This window comes from Nicotiana sylvestris, chromosome 1, assembly GCF_000393655.2.
Source record: "Nicotiana sylvestris chromosome 1, ASM39365v2, whole genome shotgun sequence".
Classification (NCBI taxonomy): Eukaryota; Viridiplantae; Streptophyta; class Magnoliopsida; order Solanales; family Solanaceae; genus Nicotiana; species Nicotiana sylvestris.
Window position 1 is genome coordinate 105,607,022 of NC_091057.1, and position 26,359 is coordinate 105,633,380.

The window sequence follows — 26,359 nt, forward strand, 5'->3', positions numbered from 1 at the left end:
TTAGGCTTTGCATTGATTACCGACAGCTGAACAAGGTAACAATCAAGAACAAATACCCGCTGCCTAGAATCGATGACTTGTTTGACCAACTGAAGGGTGCCAGCTTATTCTAAAAAATTGACTTGAGATCTGGATATTATCAGTTGCGTGTGAGGGAGCAAGATGTTCCTAAAACTGCTTTTAGGACCAGGTATGGCCATTATGAATTTTTGGTAATGCCATTTGGTTTAACAAATGCTCCTGCCGCATTTATGGATCTAATGAACCGTATATTCAAGCCTTATCTCGATCAATTTGTGGTAGTGTTTATTGATGATATTTTAGTCTATTCCAAGAATAGAGAAGATCATGATAAGCATATCCGAATTGTCATGCAAATTCTGAAAGAGAGACAACTCTACGCTAAGCTTTCCAAATGTGAATTTTGGCTGAATGAAGTGGCATTTTTGGGGCACATTGTATCATCTGAAGGTGTGAAGGTTGATCCTAGTAAGATTCAAGCTATTGTTGATTGGAAACTCCCAAAAACTCCAACTGAGATAAGGAGTTTCTTGGGTTTAGCAGGATACTACAGAAGGTTTGTGAAGGGCTTCTCTATTATAGCTTCTCCTTTAACCAAACTTTTGGGGAAAGATACTAAGTTTGTATGGGATGACAAGTGTCAAGAGAGCTTTGAAAAGCTCAAATCCTTGTTGACACAAGCTCCAATACTTTCTTTGCCAGCTGAAGGAAAAGATTATGTGGTATACAGTGATGCATCTCATCGTGGCTTGGGTTGTGTTTTGATGCAAGAAGGGAAAGTAATTGCTTATGCCTCTCGAAAGTTGAAATCACATGAGTTAAATTATCCCACTCACGATCTTGAACTTGCTGCCATTGTTTTTGCCTTAAAAATTTGGAGGCATTACTTGTACGGAGAGAAGTGTCACATATTTACTGATCACAAGAGTTTGAAGTACTTGGGTACACAAAAAGAGTTAAACTTGAGACAACGTAGATGGATTGAACTCATCAAAGATTATGATTGCACGATTGATTATCATCCTGGTAAAGCCAATGTGGTTGCAGATGCGTTGAGTCGCAATTCCCTTGCAAGTTTAACTCTAAGTCATTTGCCTTTGCTTCTTGAATTAAGAACCTTGAATGTTTGCCTTTCATTTAATTCTAATGGTTCTATCATTGCTAATTTGCAAGTCAAGCCAGTCTTACTTGAGCAAGTCCAAGAAGCACAGAAGTTAGATGAGAAGCTGGTGAAACGGGTTGAAGAAGTCCAAAATGGAAGAGAATCAAATTTTTCATTAAGGAAAGATGGTACCTTATTTTATAAAAATAGGTTGTGTGTTCCTAATGATGATGAATTGAGAAAGCAGATCTTGATTGAAGCACATAGTTCACCTTATGCAATGCATCCTGGAGGTACTAAAATGTATCGGACCATTAAGGAACACTATTGGTGGAGTGGTATGAAGAAAGACATTGCAGAGTTCATTTCTAAATGCTTGGTATGTCAACAAATAAAAGCCGAACATCAAGTCCCAGCTGGTTTACTGAAACCTTTGTCAATACCTGAATGGAAATGGGAAATGATAACGATGGACTTTGTTTTTGGACTTCCACGTACTCAAAGAAATCATGATGCAATTTGGGTCATTGTAGATAGACTAACTAAGAGTGCTCATTTCTTGGCAATCAGAATGGACTACTCACTGGAATGTTTAGCAGAATTGTACATTAATGAGATTGTGAAGCTGCATGGAATCCCTGTTTCTATTGTGTCCGATAGAGATCCGAGGTTTACATCTAGATTTTGGTCTAGTCTGCAAGAAACTTTGGGTTCCAGGTTGAATTTTAGCACCGCTTTCCATCCACAAACAGACGGCCAGTCTGAAAGGGTAATACAAATCTTGGAGGATATGCTTCGAGCCTGCATTATTGAGTTTAAGGGTAGTTGGGACAAACATTTGGCCCTAATAGAATTTGCTTACAATAATAGCTACCAATCAAGCATAGGCATGCCTCCTTATGAAGCTTTATATGGGAGAAAATGTAGAACGCCTCTTTGTTGGAATGAGGTTGGTGAAAGAAAATTTGTGGGTCCTGAGATTGTGCAACAAACTGAAGATAAGGTAAAAATCATCAAGGATCGTTTGAAAATTTCTTCAGACAGACAAAAGTCCTATGCTGAATCTTAAAAGACGTGAAATTGAGCATCAGGTGGGCGATAAGGTATTTTTAAAGGTATCTCCATGGAAGAAGATTATGAGATTTGGCCAAAAAGGTAAACTTAGTCCTCGATTTATTGGACCTTATGAAATACTTGAAAGAATTGGTCCGGTTGCATATAAGCTAGCTTTGCCACCTGAATTAGGTAAGATCCACAACGTCTTTCATGTTTCTATGCTTCGAAAATACCGCTCAGATCCATCTCATGTTCTTCCTATTGAGTCTATTGAGGTTAATCCTGATTTGACATATGAAGAAGAACCAATTCAAATCTTAGCGCGGGAGATAAAAGAGCTTAGAAAAAAAAGAATCCCATTAGTGAAGGTTCTTTGGAGAAATCATTCAGGCGAAGAAGCTACCAGGGAGCGAGAAGAGGATATACGAGTTCAATATCCACATTTGTTTCGGGACTAGTACAAGGTAAATTTCGAGACGAAATTTTTTTTAGGGAGAGAGAGTTGTAACACCCCAAAATTTTTACAATATTTGCATTCTTGATTGAGCATTTTTTTAACGAGGAAATATTTTACTTTGCACTTCCTAAATGTGAAATGGTCAGTATATGAAAATTTCTTACTTAGGTTGTGTTAATATTGGCAAGGAAGTTCCATGGTGTTGCTATATGTAACACTTAATATTATTTTGACGAGTTGTTATTAAATATAGTATATAATTAAGTTTTGGGTTTCCAACCTTTTGTATTTATCTAAGAATATTTAGTAGTTGAGGAATCATTTTATTTCATATCTATCCGTAAGCTCCCTATTCTTCTACTCTTCCGAAACAAAAAAAGAAGAAGAAATATCTACCTCTCTCTTTCTATCTCTATCTTTCTACTCTATCTCTCTATCTCTATCTCTCTCTATCTTTCTCCTCTGTAAGAACAAGAAGCTGAAGGTTCATAAAAAAAACTCATGGATTTCTACTAAATCAACACACAAAATTCGTTTTTGGTGAAGATCAAGTTGCTCCTCTTGGTAAGTTTCTATAACCCGTTTTTATACTAGACATCTACTAGTATTTTCTATATATCTTTTTGTACAGAGCTCCGATTTAAGTGATCTAGGACTTTATGGAAAGGTATTTCATAAATCTACAACTCTTATAAAGGAATCAAAATCTAGTTTTGTTGTTATGTACCTGAAAAAGAGTCAGAAAGTACAGGGCAGGTGCTGTCTAGATTTTCAGTTCTTGAAATACTCCATGTACTGCTGTTAGTAAATTTAGCATAACTTTTTGTTCAAAATTGATATGGTGGTGATTCAAGATTTTCTGAAATGGTAAGACATAGATCTACAACTTTTATGAAGACTATAAAGTCTAGTTTGTCCGTATAGATCTTCAAAACTGAGTCACAACTTAGAACAGTGATACTGTCCAGAATTTCTGTTTCAAACGTTTTTGGGTAATTTTCACCAATATCATGCTTAGTTGACTTGTTAAATCACTGAACTTATTTAGATATTTGATTATGTATTTAAGTTATATAAACCCTTGAAAAAAAAACATCAAAGGAGAAGTGTTTGAGGAAGTGGACAGATTTGGTTTGTTTACGGCGTAGACGATTCGAACGTCCCCAAGTTGTGATTGAACTGTTTTATGGTAAAACACCAAGGTTTGCGTATAAACTTGTACTCTTTTTGCTTGCTGGAAATATGTTGAAATAACCTGATATTTTATTTTTATTGTCTTCAATTTATATTGTTTTATTCGTATTATATTAAGTCTTGTCAGAAATTTGCTAAATCGCCCATTCGTACGGATTGTTTGATCATTTTGCATTCTTGTTGGGACTTTGTCCTTCTTGTGGCAGTGATTTGGTCACTCACTTGGCATGCCTCTTGATTCGGATCTTTTGCCATCTTGACTTTGGATTTGTAGTTCGTCTTGGATTATGGAACTTGTCCGTGTTAAGTACGAACTAGGAAGCCATTTTTAATATGGTTCTTGATTCTCTTGTCTATTGGGTTTTGACCCTACTTGATTTGGGGCTTCGGTCCATCTTGATATTTGATTATGCTTAGTGTGATGGCATGACGTACATATTGGGCGAAAAATGGATAATTGGTATACTTCCTTAAATTGATAGTATACACTTTCTAGACTCTTGAGCATTGTTATTAATATTTGGAAACACTTCAAAGTTTGATATTGGTATGTTTGATATATTTGTTCACTTGTTTTAAATTATGTTAAATTGAGCTAACTATGACTGAAAAGGGGAATTGGAGAATTTAATGACTCCAAGCCTAAAGTTTATACACCACTAAGCTTTATGCTTAGCGATAGTTGTTTTCTATCGTAGGAAATGTTCGGGATGAAATATGAAGATGTCCAGGGTGAATTGGTCTTTTGGAAGAACTTATGAAGATCACATTTGCATATGCACCTTGGTTTTGCATAGTTTTGGGACGTATACATGATGTACAGGATATACAGAATATATACATATATATATATATATATATATATATATATATATATATATATATATATATATATATATATATATATATATATATGTCACACTTATGTTATTTGGAGGCTTGTTGGGTTTTAAAGACCAAAAAAATCTTGTAACTTGAATTTGTAACCTACTTTATTGTATTAGGGTATTTTAATGACTTAGGTCTTGTAATATGCTGAATTTACACTTTGTCTTGTAAATATGTAGAAAAGGAGAAAACTAGTTTCCCTTTCTTTATACCCGATAGTTTAAAATTTATGTATAATACAAACTTGCAGTGATTTTGAATGAGTGTATAAATTTGTTAGAAAGTTGTTTTAATCTCTTGATTGCTCAAGAAGGGTTATATCACCCTGTGTTAATATTTTGACATTGTATTTTATGTTAAATAAAATTATGGTGTATGTTAAAAAAAATATATTGCACTTTGAACCTTTTCGCATGGGCCTATTTCCGCTACTAAATTACTTTTGATATTTTTATTAATATCTCTTTTAATATTTTGTTAGTAGGGAATTAGATTTGTTTCTTAAGTAGTAGCCTCCCAAAGGGGTTGCTATAGAAGTTGTCGTCATGGGCTTGAGAATACGGTACATTTGGCTTTTTGTTTTAAATTTCCCCCTTGTTTGAAAGCATTAGTTTAATTGCATTTCTATTTTTCAGACGTATATGGTGGAGGTGGAAAACATCCGTAGGGCCAATACTCGGTCGAGGATTTTCTTGCAGATGTTGGAGAAATACCGTCGCTACTACAACAGGTGTCGTGAGTTGCATGAACAGCTGAGGACGGATCCCCGTAACCGGGCTTTGGGCAAGGAATTGGAGAAAAGGATCAAGAGTTGCTGCAGACGATCCGTAGCAAGAGCGAGCTTGAGGAGCAACTCCGCCTCAAGGACAAAGAGCTCTAATTGGGTAAGGGGGTCGCTGCGGAATGTGAGTATTTGCAGGGCAAGTTGAGGTCGATGTAGGCGGAGATGGATCAGAACTTGGTTCGAGTCGAGGAGATGAGCCCAGAGTGGAGAGGGAAGTTGGCTGCGATGGAGAGCAAGGTTGCTGGTTTAGAACACATTGAGAGAGCCTGGTCTGAGGCTTTGGCAAGGGCGACGGCCTTGGAGGACACCATTCGCGTACTCCAATCTGAATAGGAATCGGAGAGAGCGACAACTACTCTTAGGGAGGCGAGGCTCGAAGAACGCATTGGGACGATTGATCAGGAGGCGTCGACCCTGGGGGATCGAGTCGCGGCCTTGGAGGTGGAAAATTCACAACTACTAGCCCAGATTGCGTCACCTGCCACTGCCGTTCTTTGCCACGTGCATGAGCTCTAGGTTTATGCTGAAGCTCAACGGGATATATACAAGAATTTGAGGGAAGCAGGCACCGTGACTGAGGCATTTTATGAAGAAGCGCGAGCGAAATCTCGTGAGGCTCGCACAAATTGTGGATACGATGTGGCGACACCCGAAGCTAATGGTGGTGCGGATGGTGATGATGACGAGCCTTATGGAGATGGTGATGACGACGGCGGCGATGACACCGAGTAAAGAAAGTTGTACTTTGTTTTTATTTTCATTTCATTTGTCGGTTGGCATCTGTTTGTTCCCCCATTTTTATATTTGTTGGTTGGCTTGGGCCGTATGTAAGCGGCGATTGCCCACACCTATGACTTTGCATGAATAAAGAGTTTTCTTCGCTATTTGCCTTGTGCTTCAATTTTTGTTCTAGCTATTTGTGACTGTCGCAAGACGGATGCCCGCCAAGCGAGTCCTGGTTTTCCTTCTACTTTTTGGTGAAGTCGTTTGGCCTCGAAAGGGTATTCATTCGAACCTGTCGAAATAACGACCCGTCGTGGTTTGAACGAAGTTGAAACTTTTTTTTTTCCTTTTCTGATGGCGAAGGCCCTTGGACTTAAGGGTGTTATTTCGAACTTATTGAAATAACAACCCATCTGAGTTCGAACGAGGTCGGACCTCTCTTCTTCTTTGATGGCGAAGGTCATTGGCCTTAAGGGTGTTATTTCAAACTTATCAAAATAACAACCCGTCTGAGTTCGAACGAGGTCAAACTTTTCTTTTTCTTTGATGGCCGAGGACCTTGGCCTTAAGGGTGTTATTTCAAACTTATCGAAATAACAGCCCGTCTGAGTTCGAACGAGGTCGGACCTCTCTTTTTATTTGATGGCGAAGGCCCTTGGCCTTAAGGGTGTTATTTCGAACTTATCGAAATAACAGCCCGTCTGAGTTCGAACGAGGTCGAACTTTTCTTATTCTTTGATGGCGGAGGCCTTTGGCCTTAAGGGTGTTATTTCGAACTTATTGAAATAACAGCCCGTCGTGATTCGAGCGAGGTTGAACTTTTCTTCTTCTTTGATGGCGGGGGCCCTTGGCCTTAAGGGTATTATTTCAAACTTATCGAAATAACAGCCCGTCTAAGTTCGAACGAGGTCGAACTTTTCTTCTTCTTTGATGGCGGAGGCCCTTGGCCTTAAGGGTGTTATTTTGAACTTATCGAAATAACAGCCCGTCTGAGTTCGAACGAGGTCGAACTTTTCTTTTTCTTTAATAGCGGAGGCCCTTGGCCTTAGTGGTGTTATTTCAAACTTATCGAAATAACAGCCCGTCTGAGTTCGAACGAGGTCGGACCTCTCATTTTCTTTAACGGCGAAGGCCCTTGGCCTTAAGGGTATTATTTCAAACTTATCGAAATAACAGCCCGTCTGAGTTCGAACGAGGTCGAACTTTTCTTCTTCTTTGATGGCAGAGGCCCTTGGCCTTAAGGGTGTTATTTCGAACTTATCAAAATAACAGCCCGTCTGAGTTCGAACGAGGTCGGACCTCTCTTTTTTGTTGATGGCGAAGGCCCTTGGCCTTAAGGGTGTTATTTCGATCTTATCGAAATAACAAACCGTCTGAGTTCGAACGAGGTCGAACTTTTCTTCTTCTTTGATAGCGGAGGCCCTTGGACTTAAGGGTGTTATTTCGAACTTATCGAAATAACAGCCCGTCTGAGTTCGAGCAAGGTCGAACTTTTCTTCTTCTTTGACGGCGGAGGCCCTTGGCTTTAAGGGTGTTATTTCGAACTTATCAAAATAACAGCCCGTCTGAGTTCGAACGAGGTCGAACTTTTCTTCTTCTTTGATGGCGGAGGCCCTTGGCCTTAAGGGTGTTATTTCGAACTTATCGAAATAACAGCCCGTCTGAGTTCGAACGAGGTTGAATTTTTCTTTTTCTTTGATGGCGGAGGCCCTTGGCCTTAAGGGTGTTATTTCGAACTTATCGAAATAACAGCCCGTTTGAGTTCGAACGAGGTCGGACCTCTCTTTTTCTTTGATGGCAAAGGCCCTTGGCCTTAAGAGTGTTATTTTGAACTTTTCGAAATAACAGCCCGTCGTGGTTCGAGCGAGGTCGAACTTTTCTTCTTCTTTGGCTAAGGCCCTTGGCCTTAAAGGGTGTTCTTTGGGGGAGTCCCAATTTGCTTAATTTTGCTTGCATTGGAGAATATGATGCATTTCATAGGGGTGTCCCAGTTTGTTTAATTTTGCTCGCATCAGGTGGCTCAACGTCGTGGACATGAGATGCTAATATTTTGCACAGGCTCTCGTTGCACGCGTGTTGCAGTTTCCTGTACGACTTGGGTCGTTCGTCTCGAAGACGCCACCGGCCGGGAGGGTTTTGGCTGTGTCGTAATCTTTGGTTCCTCAATCTGGGTACCCTGCGCTCGTTTGCTCGCGTGGATTTTACGTACCCGGTTTTGACGAAGTATGGGGGATGAGGATGAGATGTTCCTTGCCTCTGCCCGACGGTCTTGAGAGAAGGGGATAAGCTGGATTGCAACACCTTTCGCCTTGTCCGGGATATTCGAAGCCGATAGAGCAGGGAATTCCAGACCTCGCGAATCCGTTTGGTTTCTTTTCCCTCAGCGCGCTCTCCACATCTTGCGTGAGTTGGGTTCTCTTCTCGTGTTTCTTAGTTTCGATCTGGGAAAAACTAGGAATTTTCACTAGGAAATCCCCACAGACGGCGCCAAATTGTTTGACCCAAAAAAATTTGAACTCTTTTTAAGCAAATCAATCAAAGATGAAGGGGTAAATCGTAGTCAAACCTAATTAATACCGGATCGAAAGATTGAATAACAACAATTGCATAATAGACGAATAGAGTACCAAAGATCTTATTAAAATTGAGCACTGTCTTTGCTCTCCGTAGAGAGGGAAGAAGAATTACAATTGCTTTGCCCTTTCGGGGTACCAGAATGGAGCTCTTCTCCTCTTTTCTTTTTGAAAAGTCCCCCCTCCTCCCTTTTAGAAGTGGAGTTTTATTCTTCCCTTTATTCTATGAGAGGGCCTGGAGAAAAAAGCTGCCCCCCTCGAAGTTTCCTTTTGCTTGTATATATAATCGAAAAACCTCTTACCCTTGCCACGACTTGGCGTGTCTGGGTCAGCGGAGCTTCCTGGTCGTGGAAAGATGTTGCTTTCGTCGCTGTGTCGAATGTCTTAAAGGAGAGATGAGGTTAACATCATTGATTTCTTCTACCTGGTGGCAAGAATGGGGTCGTTGCCACCTTGGTCGTGATGGTCAGATTTTGACCAATACACGTAGTTGTACAAATGACAGGGACTAATTCTGTCCGATAGGCTAGTATATAATTATATGTACCATCGAGCACGAGTTTTGCTGTCATAAAATAATTTTGTCGAATCAACCTGGCATGTTCGGTGATTGTTATGTTTACTTAACTTTTCGGCCAGATTTAATATATTTTGTTGGCCAAATTTATTTTTCGAGTAATCAATCATAAGTTTAGTGATTCTATTGCTTCAATAACATTCGTATAAAACATGTAATAAGTTGACTGGCCATTTAATAAATTAACTTTATTATTCGTAATTTCCTACGGCAAATTCTAAAGCCTCCCATACCCGCAAGTCGTGCTATTTGTACATTATGGCCCTTTACAATTTTGAATTTAAGAAAATAATCTTTTTAGATATCTTATGTGTAAAAGACATATCTCTTACATATAAAAGTAAATCTCTCATGTGTAAAAAAAAGAGTTAGGGTCATAAAACTAAAAATAAATTTGTAAATCTCCCCGCAGTCCATATCATATCAAGTACTTTAGGTTCAGCGATTCAGCATAAGCAAGCAAGTAAGCAGAATGTAACTTTCATCTTTTCCTTTCTTATTTCTTTTCCCTTTATTTTTGTTTCAATTGTTTTACGAGAAATAATTATTCAAATATTTAACATGGCTTCAGAGTTTTATTGCATTGGGTTGGAAAAAGTCTGCCACAGAGTTGACTGTAAGTGTACGGATAATCCACTTAGTCAGACAAAGGTATGCTTGACATTAGAAGTTTGGGACAAACACATACACATATTCATTTCTATGTCAGTACACTTGGTTTCTTTTTTCTTTTTGCTTCACACGCCCCATAAACCAAGTGTAATAGAGTTTCTTTGTTTGCTATTTTCGCGAGAAAATAGATTACTTGATCATTAATTGTTGTGTTTTTTTCAATTAACTAAAATGGGGACAAATAACGTAATAAATATACCAACCTAGGAGAGGTGGACCAAATGACATCGGTGAGCCATCTTTCAGATAGCTCTCACCCCCAATTCCCATTGCAAGTGGACACTAAGAAGTGCAAACAAAAGAGACATAGAAAATCTCATTGACATTGAAAACGGTCTGTTGAAAGCAATTTGGTAAAACGTGCTAGAATTTGATTTCTTTTTCAACCAATTTTCATTAACGTGTCACTCCAAATACCTTAACAAGTCTGATTGATAATGTGGTCAAACTGCAAATACACTTCGAATGGAGGACAAGAAAGCAAAAGACCACTAGGCACTAGCTATACCCTTCTTTTCGTAGAAACTTATCCGCATTCGATTTATACCAAACTATACTAATTTACCATAGTTAAGTAATAAATAAAGACAAATATATATATATAATAATTAATCGAAATATGACTAATCATAACAATGTATGTGAACACATGACATAGTTTTAAGAGTGACCTTTTCTCAAAATCCTAAATTTATCCTTTCTTTCTCGCAGTAATTTCCATTTTTTCACTTGTATTTAAGTGTATGTTGCAATTTGCAAAAAAGCTGTTACTTACTAATTTTTAGCTCTTGCTTATCATGATATGTTTAAGTGCCTTTGGTAGCCTTGACACATGAACATAAAATAGAAAAACATGTCCGATGATCAGATAATAAAGCAAGGCCTCACCAACTACAGCAAATGCCCTGGCAATACCAAAGTCTTGTGGGGCTGCAGAGGCAAAGCTCAGAAAGATTTCCATAATCATCACAGCAAAACAAACGTCTTGTTTCTTTGTGTCTAGTCATCATCTCACAAATCTTAATGATGGCTAAAAAATGACAGTAGTGATCATAAATGCATTTCCAAATAATTGGGAGTACAAGCAAAGGCAGGGGTCCGACACTCCGACTCTCCCACCCCCCTCTCCAATATCCAGATATCTACTTGCAACAACGAATTCGAGATCTAGAGTCAGTCAGTGGGTTCAAATGAGTAATATGTATATATTTTACCTTTTTGCATATGTATACATAATTAGAGCGGAAAACAATGAGTTCAATTAAACTCAAGAACTTGTCCTAATTCCGTCCAAGATTTTCAGATGGAATTCAATTATAGGAGTGTCTAACAAGAACAATGATTTATTTGGACTGAGAAAGGTTGCTGCTACCTGCAGTGCTTGCCCAGGAACAAAGAGTAGTACCTATCAGTGAAGACAATACATTGAGGAAGAGAAGTTGCCAAGAAAATTATAAACACACCTACAATAGGGTTCAATCATTCACTTTCGGAAGAGGAAAAATGTGCACACTTTTATGGTGTTGTGGTCCTACAACTATATTTTAGCTTTGTCAGTCTCCCAAACATGTAGTGCCATGTGTAACATACCAAGAATGGTGTCATATTATTGCACCTTCCTTGGTCTAACTATTTTTGTTCGAACGTGAACATCATGTCCAAGGTAAAAGATTAAGAATTGTATTAAAACTTCCTCATTGGGGGATGATTTTATATATAGCAGTTTATAGATTAATTTATTTCCGCAGAGGTAATATAGGAGGCCCCCTTTCCAAAGTTTGGACACAATTGACAATTTTCACTCTCAAGTTTCGACTATAGCATGCACATTGACTTAATGTGAAAATGTGATAATAATACCAATTACTACCATATAGTTCTCCCCTTTTTATTGTAGCAGTTCAGAGAATAATGTTTCCACAGACAAAATGTCCCCTCAAATATCAGGACACATTTGTCCATTTTCACTCTGGACCGTGGCATTAACATGTGAAGTTAATTCTTGTACCGAATCATTCTCCCTTTTCCAAAGGAGTGGGGAGGGATCAGAAACTCAGAATATTAACTGAGAGAAGTTGTTCCTGGCTTCCTGCACAACACTATCATACCAAAGTTCTCCAAAATATAGACTTATCCAAAAGCATATAATCTAGGAAAAATCATGTTACAATGACCATAAAAAGAGGACCCTAGATACCTTATTTTTCTATCTAATCCCCTTTCTCTGCCAAAGTAGAGAAATAGAAACGGCCAATTGATGTTATGCATGCACTAGCGAGAAGAACAGCAAAGTCACATGCACAAACTCCAAAATAAGTCTATGTGCTATCTATCATCCTACAGTCTTATATTAACGAAACTGAGATAATATAGTTTGTATCTTTCAGGTAACTTATACATGATTTTGAGCTGTAGAGGAAAAAAGAGGAGGCGCTAATCAAATTCTGCTCATTTTCCCGAAGTGAACCATACAATCTTGACAACCGTTAGCAGCACATTGACATTGATATTTTCACCCAAGTGTGAAGCAAGTCTGCAATAACTTATGTTTTTCCCCTTCTCTAATGCAGAACCAGAAGCACTCTCTTGGCGGTTGCTCAGAAGTCTAGACATTAGATAATCACCAGAAGAATTCCCCGGCAGGAAGATAAACAAACTGACTAAACTCCACTCAAAATTTCTCCAGCTAGCTACATTGCTAACACTACCGTTAAGAATATTGCTGCTCACAGTTTTAGATTAGGTCTTCAATTGCTGAAAGCACCTGAAGAGTCTCTCTTGCTAGATGCTGTGATTAATAAACAAAGAAAGATGATTTCACCACCTTCAAACTACAATCTGTTTCTTGATGGATGGAAATGCTACAAGTGTTTATTTTAATATGGAGATGCTGGTGTTCTAAGTACCATGCACAGATGTGCAAGAGGTAGGGAGTACAAAGATTTACCTTCATATGCAATATTTATTACACTTGTTGATTACTCATTCTGCTCGGTCCTGAATGGTCAAAAGAAAAAATATATACATTAAGGCATAAAACATTTAGAGGAAGACAGATTAAAAGGGCAATGCAACCACCAAAGCTTACTTTGGTTTGTCAGTTAAAGTCACCATAGATCTGAGGACATCTGGATTAATACTATCTGCAAGAACTCCTTGATCCGATATCCATAAAGACTTCTCCTTTACAAAGCTCTGGAGTTTCTTCGCTTCGTAATCAAGTAGAGTTTGATCTGCATCAAGTAACTAACTATTTGGACCGGTTCATATTTCAAATATTGAAACAGAGTAGAAGAACAAAGTAAACACTAGAATTCTCTGCAAGAATAAGGAAATGAATTATGAAAGAGAGAAAAGTAAAGGGAGACATAAGTTAAAGTTAATGGTCATTCTAGCGCTGCAACTTGCATAAAATCATTCCTACACTCAATAAGACCACCCTAATGTGGCAAGTCATGATGGGGTTGGCTTTGATAAGGACCAGAAATCTACTTATATGAAAGAGCAAGGTAAACAAATTTAAACAGCTGGCAATCAAAGCTAAATTTGTTAAGTTTCACATGAGCATGACTGCACAAAAATATGGGGCTCGAAGGGATGACAGAAAATGGCCAAGGTATACTGGTAGTAACATAGGTTGCCTCGTGGGATGTCTTTGCCTAGAAAATTATTTACTTACTAGACGAAAAAAGAGCAGAAAACATTGTTAGGCAACTAAGTAGACCCAAGTTAAGAACATTAATTTATATGAAATGAGGGTGTTAAGGCAATATGAAACAAAATGATAGACAAAAAATAAGAAATCCAAGAAACAAGATAAAATCGTCTACAGTATAAAATCCATCTCATTGCAAGTATACGCCCTACCTTTATGCTTAGACTGTTGCAATAAGTGATCCTCCATGAAAAAAGAATGACACAATTTGGATCACAAAGGTCAAACAAGTCTACTTATTGTATATTAGAAACTAATAAGAAGTATGTAGCCTTTTAAACCTAGAATATTTAAGAACGTATTCAAGAAAATCTTAATTAAAAAATTATTTGGCTCTCCAAATAGTGCATCATTTATAAAATGGATCAGAGGAATGTTCACTCTCTAGAAAGGCAAATTCACCGCCATCACTTGTCTATCCTCTACTTGGTGCAGTGTCCGGTAGAGATCATGCATCATGGCTTTAGCCTATCGCTATTCTTTGCTCATTCTAATCTTAATAGTTGTAAAAACTGTTTGTGTTCTCCTTTTTCTTCTCTAATGTGATAAACCCCACTCCAAACCCTGTGCCTTCAGGAGTATTCTCGTTTTTCTTTCTCTGACGTGATAAATTCAAATCCAAACCCCCTGCTCTCAGGAGTCAACAGTGGCCCTTTCTACTTTGTTCCCTCGGTGGTTCAAACCTCCACCCTCTTGGTTTAGAAGTTGATCTTGTAACGAGAGCAACCTCACTTGCAACCCAATTCATGAGAGGAAAAAGTCTCAACTCTCAAAAAATTTGTTTACATCTTAAATAACTTCTACCAGCTTTACAACAACAACAACAATAACAATAATAATAACAACAACAACTTCTATCCGCTCTTAAGCAACTTAATTTTAATATATTGTTCTTCTTCACTGGTGACTGGTAAAGCTTTGTCTCTGAAAATGCAGCTCCTGAAACAGCACATGTTTTCATATATAGAAACTTCTTCCTCGTGCATTCATGTATAACTCAATCACTCAGATAAAGCGGATGAATTATACTCGCATAAAGTTTATATGTAAGTGCATACTTTCTAATAAATATTCACAACACAAATGTGGTAAGAAAGAAACCTTTCTCCAGAATGGTATGAGCAGCATGAAATGGTATATTAGCAAATACATCAGCTCCCGGGAACATGACCCAAGTCTTCTCCTTTGAATCGTGATTACCACAGGTTGAACAAACCTCTTTCACCAGTGGTCTTGATTCAACATCCCTCATTAGTGACTCAAACGGTGTAGGAACGCTAGTTTTTGTCGTCTTGGCCCTCCTCCTTAGTGCAGTTAATGCTTCCCTGTTCCCATTCCTCACTCTATCATTTTCAATTAACTGCATTACATTACACATAGTTTGTTTATACATTTGAACAGAAACTATTTTGCTTCAACCTAGAGGGCATTTCAAGTACCTGTTGCCGAGCTAATAAAAGATTTTCAGCTTCTATTTCAACCTCAATAAGCTTTTCTTGCAATTGTTTCATTGAGTCGTCCATTGATCTCTGAAACTGCAATAGCAATTATGAGTGTCCGCGACTTTCCACAAACTAATTCATCAAGTTTCTATGCACAAAACAACTCTGGCAAAATAACTTTGGAAGTAATGTCAGCATGTAAGGGGAAAGAATGAAATAGAATTTTAATCTCCACCAATCATATTCTCTAATACAATCAGACACTAGGGGCGGGCGTCGGCCGGTTCGGTTTTCATGAAGTTCGGTTCGGTTTTTTCGGTTTTCTATTTGGTGCACCAATAACCGAACCAAAATTAGTTCGGTTTCTTTGTTAATTCGGTTCGGTCGATTTTCGGTTCAATTCGGTCAGTTTGGTCTTGTCGTATTGAGCTTTTCAATAGAACTTTTTCTACAAAAAAATATGTTTAATTTCATGTTTTAGTGCAATTAAAACTTGAAAATACGATACTTATAATATGATTAGCCAAAACATTTATTTGACGTAGGAAACATAAATTAAATATGAACTAGGAGAAGACTCAGTCCTGCAAAGACATCTGTAAAACATGAACATACTAATATGAGTCCAGCTAAATCTAAGGCAGTCGTTGCAAATGAGAGTTTGCTAGAATTGATGGATATTACTTAGCCACAGTCGAGAGGAGAGAACCAGTCATGGGCAGACGAAACGGAAAATATGGAAGCTCAACCAATACAAGAAGAAAACTTCGAAAACCGAAGTTGCAAAACCGAGCACCGAACCAAATACCGAAATTATAGAAAACATAAACCGAAAACCGACCGAATAAGCAAAAAAACCGAAACCGAATGAACCGAAATTTACGGTTCAATCGGTTTTTTCGGTTCGATCGGTATTATACTCACCCCTATCAGACACACTTCCGCATTCGTGATACATATATGCAAAAAAATAAATAAGTCATAATTTGTGATACTCGTCACTGAGCTCAATTAAATGTTATTCCTAATTTCCAACGAACTTGCATAAAAAAAGGAAATCATGAAGTATTAAGATGCTTTAATAATTAGAATCTATATGTCATTAGAAAGAGGTGAGGGAAGAGCTTTCCGGCTTACAGAGTGCCGAGGGACGAAGGAGAAGCTTTGAGGTCGCCGGTTGCTTAGCGGAGTTCAAGTTGGGTTTTGCCGGTAAGGATTTCCGGTGTGTGACCCTGAGAAACAGCGATTTTGGAATCAGGATTTCAAGAGATTCGGCGGCGGTTGGGAGCGATTATTTGTAGCAACCTATATTTTTACTCTATATTCGTTGGCGAAATATATTTCACTAAACAATACTTATTTACTTGGGACAGAGGAAATCAATTGGTCTCTTGTCTTTTTTGTTTTTCTCTTTCATCTTTTGAGGAAACTTTTTCTTATTTTGAGAAAAATACCTATCTTATTAGGAGTTGCATGAATTCAATAGCTTAATATATTTACAAGACATAATTTGTGATAAATTATGACAAAAAATTGGTAATTATTGATAAATCTAATATAATAGTTAGTAGATTTATCAGTTATTATATATCAATATTATTAAACCACAATATTAAATGCAATCTATTCAAATATTATATCCACAATATGATACATTATGAAACAATTGATAACAAGCTATAAGGAAGGAAACATTTCTTTTTCGTGTTTTGAAATTTTTTATAGGACTAGCTTTTGATGAATTCTCTATCACACTGTTGGACGAAAGAAACATGCTGAAGTGTGGGGTAGCTGATTCAGGCCTTACTTTTAGTTGCAATAAATCTTCTAGGAAAAAAACCTCAAATTTAGCAAACATTTACACAGGGCGGCTTAGTGAAAGCACATATATTTTAGCATATATTCATTCTACGAAGTTCTCTACTTCTTTAGACAACTAGTGTAACAACAATAGTTAAAAATTAATCCAACTAGTTCGCATTGCCTCATGATGCAAGGAAGTACACCTATGGAAAACTACAGAAACAGGTGCTCCCTCTCTGTTCCATATCCATCTCTAGCCTTGTGTATGTTACAGGACAATAATCATGCTTATATAGCTGGCTGTATCTCTAGCCTTGGATTGGAGCATGTTTTTCAATAGCTAATAACTATATTGTTTGGTTTGAAAACTAAACTTGTTTTGACTAAATTAAACAAAGAACTGTTATTATAGATATACAAAATAGCACATGCAGTTCCTTGTTCAAACTCATTAATCTGGAGATATTTTAAACTTAAATTATATTTCCACTAAATTCCTTCGCATAAATTCTTTTTCCCATGGATTTCAAATCTTTGACCATGCTATTCCCTTATCCTCCACATCATAGGATGTCAAATACTTTTTTCCCATAATTCCATTAACTATTGATAGAACTTTCAATTTCTGAACTTGCGTATCTCCTATTTGACCTTGAATATTTGGTTGCTAAATTAGCAAAGTATTTGCATTTTTATTAGTCATGAGATCGAGCAGTGGTGCAATAAAAACCAAAACAACACATCATGATTCATGGAGAAGTAATTTTCTGAAAGACAGCCTCAACTTAATTAAACTCGGCCAAGCATTTTCTCAAACACAATATGTCCACAAATTCAACAAACTATCAAAATCCAAGACTTTAAAGCCCTAGCTCTCCCAAATTCCCACTAGAAATAGCATTCAACGGCTTCTCGTTTCAGAAATAAACAATCAGAATCACCATCAACAAGATAAAATCTCGGCAAAAGATTCAAACATTGAGCAGAACGGGAAAAGAGAGAGCGGGAATAGCAAGAGGAAAAGAAAGCTGCAGCGAATGAATAAAAATACAGAGCAAAGAGAGAGAGAGAGAGTAGTTACGTACCTAAGAATTTTAAAGGAAAGAGAAGAAATTGCTGCTTTCTTGAAGAATCCACAGTCGCATACAGCCGAGAGAGTGAGAAAGAGAGTTGAGAGGGAGGGAGACAGACAGACAGTGTATTTTGTTTCTAGGGGTTTGATTGTTTGATCGATTATACCCAAATGCCCCCTTAAAAAGTTAGGCAGAAGGAACATTTTTAAAAGAAAATTAATTTAAAAATAACGTTTACCAGTGCACCAAGGTAGTCAATTGAGCATGAGGGATCACAAATATATTTATATAGATAATTTTAAAATTTATACTTTTTATATATAGGCTAGGGAGGCTCCGCATAAATCCACCCCTACCAATTTACAAGTGCACCAAAGTAATCAATTGACCATGGTGGCCACAAATATATTTATATAAATAATTTTAAAATCGATACTGTTTATATAGCCTAAGGAGGGAGCATGAGTGCATATACCTAGGGGTGTCAATGATTTGGTTTGGTTCACCCAGTTATTTTATAAAATTTGTATCATATTAATTTTTTTTGATTATTCTATTATGTATAACCAAAATTAAATTTTTCAAAACCGTCTGAGTGATATCGGTTTCTCTTCGATATCAGTGCGATTCGGTTAATTTTTGGTACTTTTTATATGTCATGTAAAAGTCATTAGTAGAAGTAGAATGCAATAACATATGTGCTTTTATAGGACTTAGCAAAACTCTCTAGATATTTTTACTGTTTAAAGAATGATGAATTAAGAAAACATGAAAGATGACCAGAGTATAGATCTATCTATATTCTACAATAGCGTAAAAGAAACGAAGCAATAAGTTGCTACTCATAATCGCTAGAATACCTTGTGTCTTGCTAGTGAATATATGCTGAAACTAATTTCGTTTCAATAGGAGCAGCAAAATAAGTTTGGGAATTAGGATTTTGAGTTTTAATTACTTGTTGGCTTGTAATCGTTTTCATAATTCCAAGGCCGAAGGAAAATTTTAATGCTTTATTACTTTAAAACTTAATATATAAATATATTTTCACATGTTAACTTATTAAGTACAGTTCAGTATTTTTTTCAGTTTATTTTCATAAAATTAAAAATTTACCCTAATTATCGGTATGGTTATACATTTATATAAAACCCTACAATTTTATTAGAAAAAAAACCTACAAAATGGTTCTGTATAGTGCAGTTCGATCGATTTAGTCAGTTTTTAAATATACATTGACACCCCTAGATGTACCCCACCCCTCCTCATAAATCCGCCCCTATCAACTTACTAATGCACCTAGGTAATCAATTGAACATATTTATATATAGTAGATAATTTTAAAATTGGTACTGTTTAATGTGTTTATATATAGCCTAGGGAGGGGAGCATGGCACATATACCCCACCCCTTCCACATAATCCGCCCCTGTATGAGGCTTCTGTTATTGATTTTATTTAATTTTATGATAACATTTCATTCACACAGTTGCGAATACAGATTTTCAAGGGACACCAAAATCGGACCAAACCTCAGAAGTGAGCACATTAGTATTCAGCTTTTCGATCTGAGCATTATAAAGTAGAAACGACTAAAAGAGTCCGTAAGTTGGTTACTAAGTAAGAGACCAAGGAAGCATTTTAAGTAGAAAGATGATTCTATCATATACTCCAAGTAGTAATAAACTGAATATTCCATTTATTGCACTTCATCTTCCCACGTTTATTTTCCTCAGCGCGCAAACTCACACCATTATTAGTTGAGGCATGAATACGCCAAGGACTTTTCCTCGATCAATTCCTTCGCTGTTGCGTCCATCTTGGCTCTTGAAAACTCATCTATCTTCAGACCTGCATCAGAGAAACAGAAAGTTCAAACAAAAGATGTTCACTAGACAAGCTCAAACAAAAGATGTTCACTAGCCTGAGTACTAGACTTTTTTTTAAGATAATGGTGGTGTATGGGCCATCTTGCGCGAGCTTGACTAGCGCAGGTGCTGGATAACTTTATCCACCAACTCTTAGACAAATAGGATAAAATTACCTAGCATTTCTTGCCTCTTCGTGGATTTAAACTGTGTTTTACATACCCCGTGCGAGTACTAAAATGACACAGACAAACTAACCTTGCACAATTGACCATTCTCCTTTCTCACAAGTAACTGGAAAAGAGTAAATTAAGCCAGGTGGGATGCCATAAGATCCATCAGAGTAGACTCCCATTGAAACCCATGTCCCCTACAAAAAATATGTAAGCAAAATTTAGTCTAATAAACCAAAGTGACATATGTAAGTGTTATAACTATACAGAAAGATAAATGGGATACTGAACCTTTGGAGTGCCCAGAACCCAATTACGTATATGATCACAAGCTGAGCTAGCAGCAGATAATGCACTTGATAGCTTTCGAGCTTTTATGATGGCGGCCCCTCGCTGCTGCACTGTTGTGATAAATTCTGTGTTCAACCTAACATTTTCAGCGAAGCTTATTAGTACTGATTTGATCTTCTTATTTTGATTATATACTTTCTTGTATTTGAGGTATAAAGTTATGGATAGTATGTCTGCCTAAAGTTGTAAAGATATGAAAATATGGCCTATTAATTGAGTAGAGCAATTTACCATTGATCATTAGCCACAAGTTCTCTGACAGACTTTTCACCACTAGTAGTTTTTACTGTTGCATGATTCACATCTGGATACTGAGTTGAAGAGTGATTTCCCCATATTGTTACATTCTTTACATCACCAACATGAACATTTAGCCTCTCTGAAACCTGACCTAAAGCTCTATTGTGATCAAGCCTTGTTAGGCAAGTGATGTTTTTCTCCGGAAAGGAAGGTGCGAATTCTTTCAGAATAAGCGCATTTGTGTTAGCTGGATTCGCAACAACCAAAACCTGCAACAATCGCAGACCACGATAAACATGTCTATTTTTGAGTTCGTGTTGTCTTCACAGATTACAAATTGAATAACAAATATTTTTTTTTACCTTGCAATCAGGGGCAGCATGCTGTTCTAAGGCAGAGGCCTGTGCCTTATAAATTGAAACATTTTTGGACATCACATCCTTTCTTTCCATCCCTTCCTTTCTTGGAAATCCACCAACCATAACAGCAACATTGACATCTTTACAAGCTTCGACAACATCCGTTGTAGCAACAACACCTATAGAACAATAATATTCAATATATTCACTAAGTAAAAAAGAAAAGAAACAAAGCTGTGTGAATGCTTTTCTCTTCTACTGTTTGACCTTTCCGGTCATTTGTATGTTTTCAATCAATTGACACATAGTTCAGTTACTTTAATGTGACAAAAGAATAGTTTTGCTAGTTTACTGTTTGGTAAAATATAGTGGCCATACTTGAAATTAAGGAGTTTCTTACCTTTGAGAAGAGGCAAAGCTGCATCAATTAATTCCATTTTTACTCCTTTCAATGCCTCAGCAGCAGGTTCAATATCAAGCATGTGTATGATAACAGGTTGATCAGGGCCTAACATGGCTCCTCGAGCAATCATCGGAACAAGAGCATATCCAATTTGACCTATTACAAGACAAGTTCAAACCAACATGAAGCATCATCATACATCTTTTACCATAACTCTAAATACTAAAAGGAAGACTAAAGGGGCTGTGAATTATTCAGAATCAGAATGTTTTGGCACCATATTGCTATTGGAATGTGATGGACCGACGTGAACAGTGCGATTCATATAGCCAAATGAAACTTGTTTGGGATCGAGGCATAGTTGTTGTTGTGATAGTCGAATGTTAAAAAAACTCTCTTTTTCACAATTCAGCTATTATTGAGCAAAATCACATGAGCTAAACTGCTAATCACTATATCCTTGTTAACCGATCAACAAAATCCACTTTTAGAACTTCTTATAGCATGTACTATTAGGAGGCCTATTTCCTGATTTGTATATACGAGTTGTAGCAAAGGGGACCATAATCAAAACATTCAGAAGCCGAACAGAGTAAATAAAATGTTCACAGTATAGAAAATAATTGCAGCCATATAATTAATTAACATGCCTGCAGCACCAGTAACAAGCACTGTAATGGGATCCTTTTCTATATTCAAGAAGCTCCATATGTGCCTAACAATCTTCCATGACAAACACGCACAACCCAACAAAACAAGAGGCTTTTCCATCGATCCCAAATATTCCATTTTAATAAGAAAATAAACAGAGAGAAATTTCACAGAAGCTCACACGATAATCGGAATTAGGTACTGTAACACGATACATTTATGTGATTTTTAAAGGAACAAAAGAGGAATTTTCACAAAAAAGAAGTTTGAAGACAAGGCAACCAAATGACAAAGACAAAATCCACAAGCTATGAAATAGAATAGTAACTCATCCATGTCAAGAAAAGAACCTGATATAACTACCAAAATGAGAACGAATGATTATATGATCATGGTGTTAAAAAAAAAAAAAAAAACGTACCGGCGGCTCCAGTGACAAGAACTCTAGTAGGTTGTTTTGCCATGGTTGAAAAAATGCAGAGTCTGAGTAGATAATATTATGAAAGTTAAATTAGTTACTTAAAATTTTACAATGTTAAGGTCTGTTGATATAGATTATGAGAAGTAGAGTATGGAGGTATATAGAAATAATCCAAGGAGAATTTATAGGGATAAGTTGCCTAGAATATAGGATATGGCCATCAAAAGCAGTTGTAGCAATCACAGGAAAAGCTGAATGTTCGTTGCTGCCTCACGGACTTGGCATCAATCGGACTTGTTCAAATTTTAAATTTTTATTAGGAGAACGCCTGAGACGATAACTGTGCTACCCGTGCAATGACTTTTTCCTTGTTATTGTCTCTTTGCTCTGTAATTAACAGGAGAAGATAGCATATTTAACAAATAGATTTACTTTAAATATTAAACTTTGTAAATTTCTTTTTAATTAATTTTCAATTGCAAAAGGATAAGACAAAACTTATATTTGTGTTTTTGAATATTCCCTCCGTTACCGTTTATTAGTCCTTTGTTTTAAACATATTATTTTCTTTCAAGAGAAAATTATTATTTTTTTTCAATATTACCTTAATATTAAGTACTTACACTTTTTCTAATTTCTCAATGGATGTACCTAGTCAATAGAGCATTAGAAAAAGAAAACGGAGGAAGTAGCGGAAAGTAAACGGTCAAGAAATTAAAGAGTAAAACACTTTGTTGCTTGAATAATTAATCCACTTTACTACTGCTTCAATTGTAACACAAGATTCCTCTTATTTGCATATGGCATAATTATGAAAGCACATGAATAGTGTAATTGTTTTTAAGGTACAAATTTGTTAAAGACGAGAATAATATTACACATCAAAACTTTTAAAGGTGTGTCACCACTTTGCTGTTTGATCATATCTGCTTAAAAATTGCTATTACACACGTCAATCAGCGTCTGATACGTGTCATAAATCGTTTAAAAAAAAAAAAAATCTCTGCCCCCACCCCCACTCCTCATCTTCCCAAAGAAAAAAATACAGAAAAAAAACCCCCACCCCCTCCTCATCTCCCCAACCCCATCATCTTCTCCACCATCACCATACTATCACCAACCCTTCCACTACAAGCACCTTCTTCCCCAACTATAGATTCAACTCTTTTCCCGATTTTTAACAAGTTTTAACAGCATCCATCACAAATCCTTATAGAAATTTCAAAATCAAGCTCAAACGCAAAGCTTCAAACTTGTTAATGGTGTTTTTTGAATTTTATCAAAATTAATCACCTAAGTAAATTTTTATTCAACAATAATCACGAATTCAAACTAATTTTCTAGGTCATGGAACATCAAAATCAACAATACTCGATTAAATTTTCAAGCTTTTTCAAAAGGTCAATAATGGTGATTTTTACAAGACCCAATAGCTCATATTTTCTTCTTCCTTTTCTTTTTCTTCTTAGTCATGGGGGTTGAAGAGACGAAATATGAGGGGGTATATAAAATTAGGATGGAGGTTAGGGAAGAAGACGAAACGGGAGGGGGGAGGAGGGGGAGGAATCGCTGGGGTGTGGGTTGAGGAAGAAAACGTGGGTTATATTTTTTCTTCCTTTAATTTGTAAAGAAAATAGGTAAAAAAAAGGAAAAATAAAATAAAAGAAATTAATTTCAGATGAATTTTGTAGTTTTCACGTGCCTCTTTTATGTGTACTATACGCGTGTGACACATGGCAAAAGAGGTGTGTAATTGACACACTTTTAAAAGTTTTGGTGTGTAATACTGTTTCTGTATTTAACAGATGTGTAAGAGGGTTTTGAGTATAAGGTCGATCGATAAAGTATGTATTTTGCCTTGTTTTTAATGCATCTTCTGAATTTGGAGCTTCCTTTAAAAAGTTATAAGAATATTTTACAATATTTATACTTCAACAAGCATTAATTAGTTGACACCTTTTAGCCCACATAATAAAGAACACCACTATTTCCCATCCTATTTTGTATAATATCGTTTGAAATTGATCGAACTAAATTTACTGTATGTTTAATCCGAAATCGGATTGTTAGTTAGATTAATATTCTGAAATAGAAAGTCAAGTATGTACAAAGGAGGATATCTTGTGTTTATCTCAAAAATACGAATAACAATTAAATTTGATTTGTGGTTTTAAAGATATGTGATCTAGTTCAATACCAATTGACAGTCAAGAAATGTGAAGTAGAAATGAAAGAAATAAGAGAATCATTGTGCAATAGTGACCTCGAGGTTGGTTTGGGATAATAAGAACAATAAAGCAAGAAAGTAAAGTAAGTAAGAGCAGTAGAGCTAAGAACTGATGAACAGTAGGCGAAAAAGTAGAGAGTATATTCTTTGCTCAATGATTGAGTGATGTTACAAATGATTGGGGTCCCCTTTATATAATAGGGGAATCCCTAAATAAGGCATATTTCTATTTATAGTAAGGAATATTCTTGGTACAACTATCTAACCACCTAGTACGAAATAATACAATCCTATTCCGGAATTTGCGCCGTGATCTTGGGGATATGGCAGGAATATAGCCCATTCTGTTACAAGTCCGTAACGGTACTACTCCAAGGTCAAGCACACTCGACCTCGGTATGTATCGTGCTCTGCCTTCGATCTCTAGTCTGGTCCCTCGAGTTCGAACTCGATCTTGCCTGGGCTCGGACTTTGGATGACCTCTCGAGTATATAGATCGAAGGCATACGATCTCGACCGTATACAGATAGTCCCCGCGTTTCTTAGAATAAGATGATAAGAAAGGATTTGATCCTCGTTTTCCCGGAGTCTTTAGTGATGACGTCATTTCCGTAACGTAGGCGCTTGAAGTGACTGAAATGTCCCGTCGATCCACTTCCCTAAAACATTGAATGCATGCCAGTACTGGTCGGCCACTAGCTCCGCTGAACCATCGTTGCTCTTCTATAAATATGAGGCTATTCCTTTGCGTATAGAACTTTACTCTTTCATTACATATTTCCCTTCTTCATCTCTTTCTCTAATCACATGTTTCCACCGCCTCTTTAAATGCTGGGAAACACCAGGTTCTTGTAAAAACATCACATTTCGATACAGCCTGTATTCTTTAGCCTAAAAATCATGGCTAAAACTTTCAAAGCGGTCCCCAGAAAAGATAAAGCATCATTTTCTTCTACCTCTCAGCCGGCCAAATCGGTGGCGCCGCCGACTCTTGAAGAAATCAGCCCTGGCCCTTGCGTGATTAAGAAGGACTTCAGTGTTGAAAATCCCCCCGATGTCTCAGGCCGGTGCGAGCATACGTCTCGATATCTTAGTTTGATATCGGAGAAGAACCTCGAAGCAATGAAGAGGGCCTGCGGCTGGGAGACGAGGTCCTAGTTCAGATCCCGAGCCCCAAGGAAAGCATTACTACCCACATTGAGGGGTTTTAAGTGTTTACACTTACCCTTTCATAGTGGGTCCCCTCGATCCGGTGGTGATAGACTTCTGCAAAAACATACGAAGTCATACTCGGCCATATTCACCCCTCCTTTTGGCGCATCGTGATCATGATGCGTTATTTTTTCGAAAAGGCCGAGGGGTTGGAGTTCACCCTCAGCCATCTGATTCGATTGTACCGGCCCCAGCTGTTTCGAGGGCTTGTCAAGCTGCAACATCGAACAAAGAAAGCCTTTTTTGCTTGTAGCGACGAAGCCAAAGATCGAGGCTGGATGAGCCGATTCATCAGAGTAAGGACTTCAGATGTCATTCCCAAGGATAAAATGTCGTTCCTGGAGAGATGAAACTTTAACCGTAAGTAGAGTTCTTCTT

At 37.1% G+C, this 26,359-nt stretch overlaps 2 protein-coding genes and 1 long non-coding RNA gene across 5 annotated transcripts; 1 reads left to right on the forward strand and 2 right to left on the reverse strand.

The window, feature by feature from the left end:
* The first annotated feature begins 2,742 nt into the window (after nucleotides 1–2,742).
* LOC138880271 (uncharacterized) lies at nucleotides 2,743–4,981 on the forward strand. Its single transcript, XR_011402744.1, has 2 exons — nucleotides 2,743–3,200; nucleotides 4,529–4,981. It is a non-coding gene; the product is annotated as an uncharacterized lncRNA (long non-coding RNA).
* Nucleotides 4,982–12,160: 7,179 nt separating this feature from the next.
* LOC104231245 (uncharacterized) lies at nucleotides 12,161–18,230 on the reverse strand. Of its 2 annotated transcripts, XM_009784199.2 has the most exons (7): nucleotides 18,093–18,230; nucleotides 16,342–16,436; nucleotides 15,202–15,297; nucleotides 14,864–15,122; nucleotides 13,136–13,280; nucleotides 12,995–13,044; nucleotides 12,161–12,835 (listed from the first exon to the last, which is right to left on the reverse strand). In XM_009784199.2, exons 3-6 carry the CDS (start codon nucleotides 15,283–15,285, stop codon nucleotides 13,026–13,028), a joined length of 507 nt encoding a protein of 168 aa, XP_009782501.1. In that variant the 5' UTR covers nucleotides 15,286–15,297; nucleotides 16,342–16,436; nucleotides 18,093–18,230; the 3' UTR covers nucleotides 12,161–12,835; nucleotides 12,995–13,025. The 2 variants fall into 2 exon arrangements, with proteins under 2 accessions (XP_009782501.1, XP_009782500.1); XM_009784198.2 differs by lacking the exon at nucleotides 16,342–16,436 and having other exon boundaries at nucleotides 18,093–18,220.
* Nucleotides 18,231–19,599: 1,369 nt separating this feature from the next.
* Nucleotides 19,600–22,693, reverse strand: LOC104231246 (malate dehydrogenase, cytoplasmic-like). 2 transcript variants are annotated; one of them, XM_009784203.2, is made up of 7 exons: nucleotides 22,543–22,693; nucleotides 21,468–21,626; nucleotides 21,071–21,246; nucleotides 20,700–20,977; nucleotides 20,409–20,544; nucleotides 20,203–20,314; nucleotides 19,600–19,927 (listed from the first exon to the last, which is right to left on the reverse strand). In XM_009784203.2, the coding sequence occupies exons 1-7, from the start codon at nucleotides 22,583–22,585 to the stop codon at nucleotides 19,833–19,835; spliced, it is 999 nt and encodes a 332-aa protein (XP_009782505.1). In that variant the 5' UTR covers nucleotides 22,586–22,693; the 3' UTR covers nucleotides 19,600–19,832. The 2 variants fall into 2 exon arrangements, with proteins under 2 accessions (XP_009782505.1, XP_009782504.1); XM_009784202.2 differs by lacking the exon at nucleotides 22,543–22,693 and adding an exon at nucleotides 22,121–22,316.
* Between the last annotated feature and the right edge of the window lie 3,666 nt (nucleotides 22,694–26,359).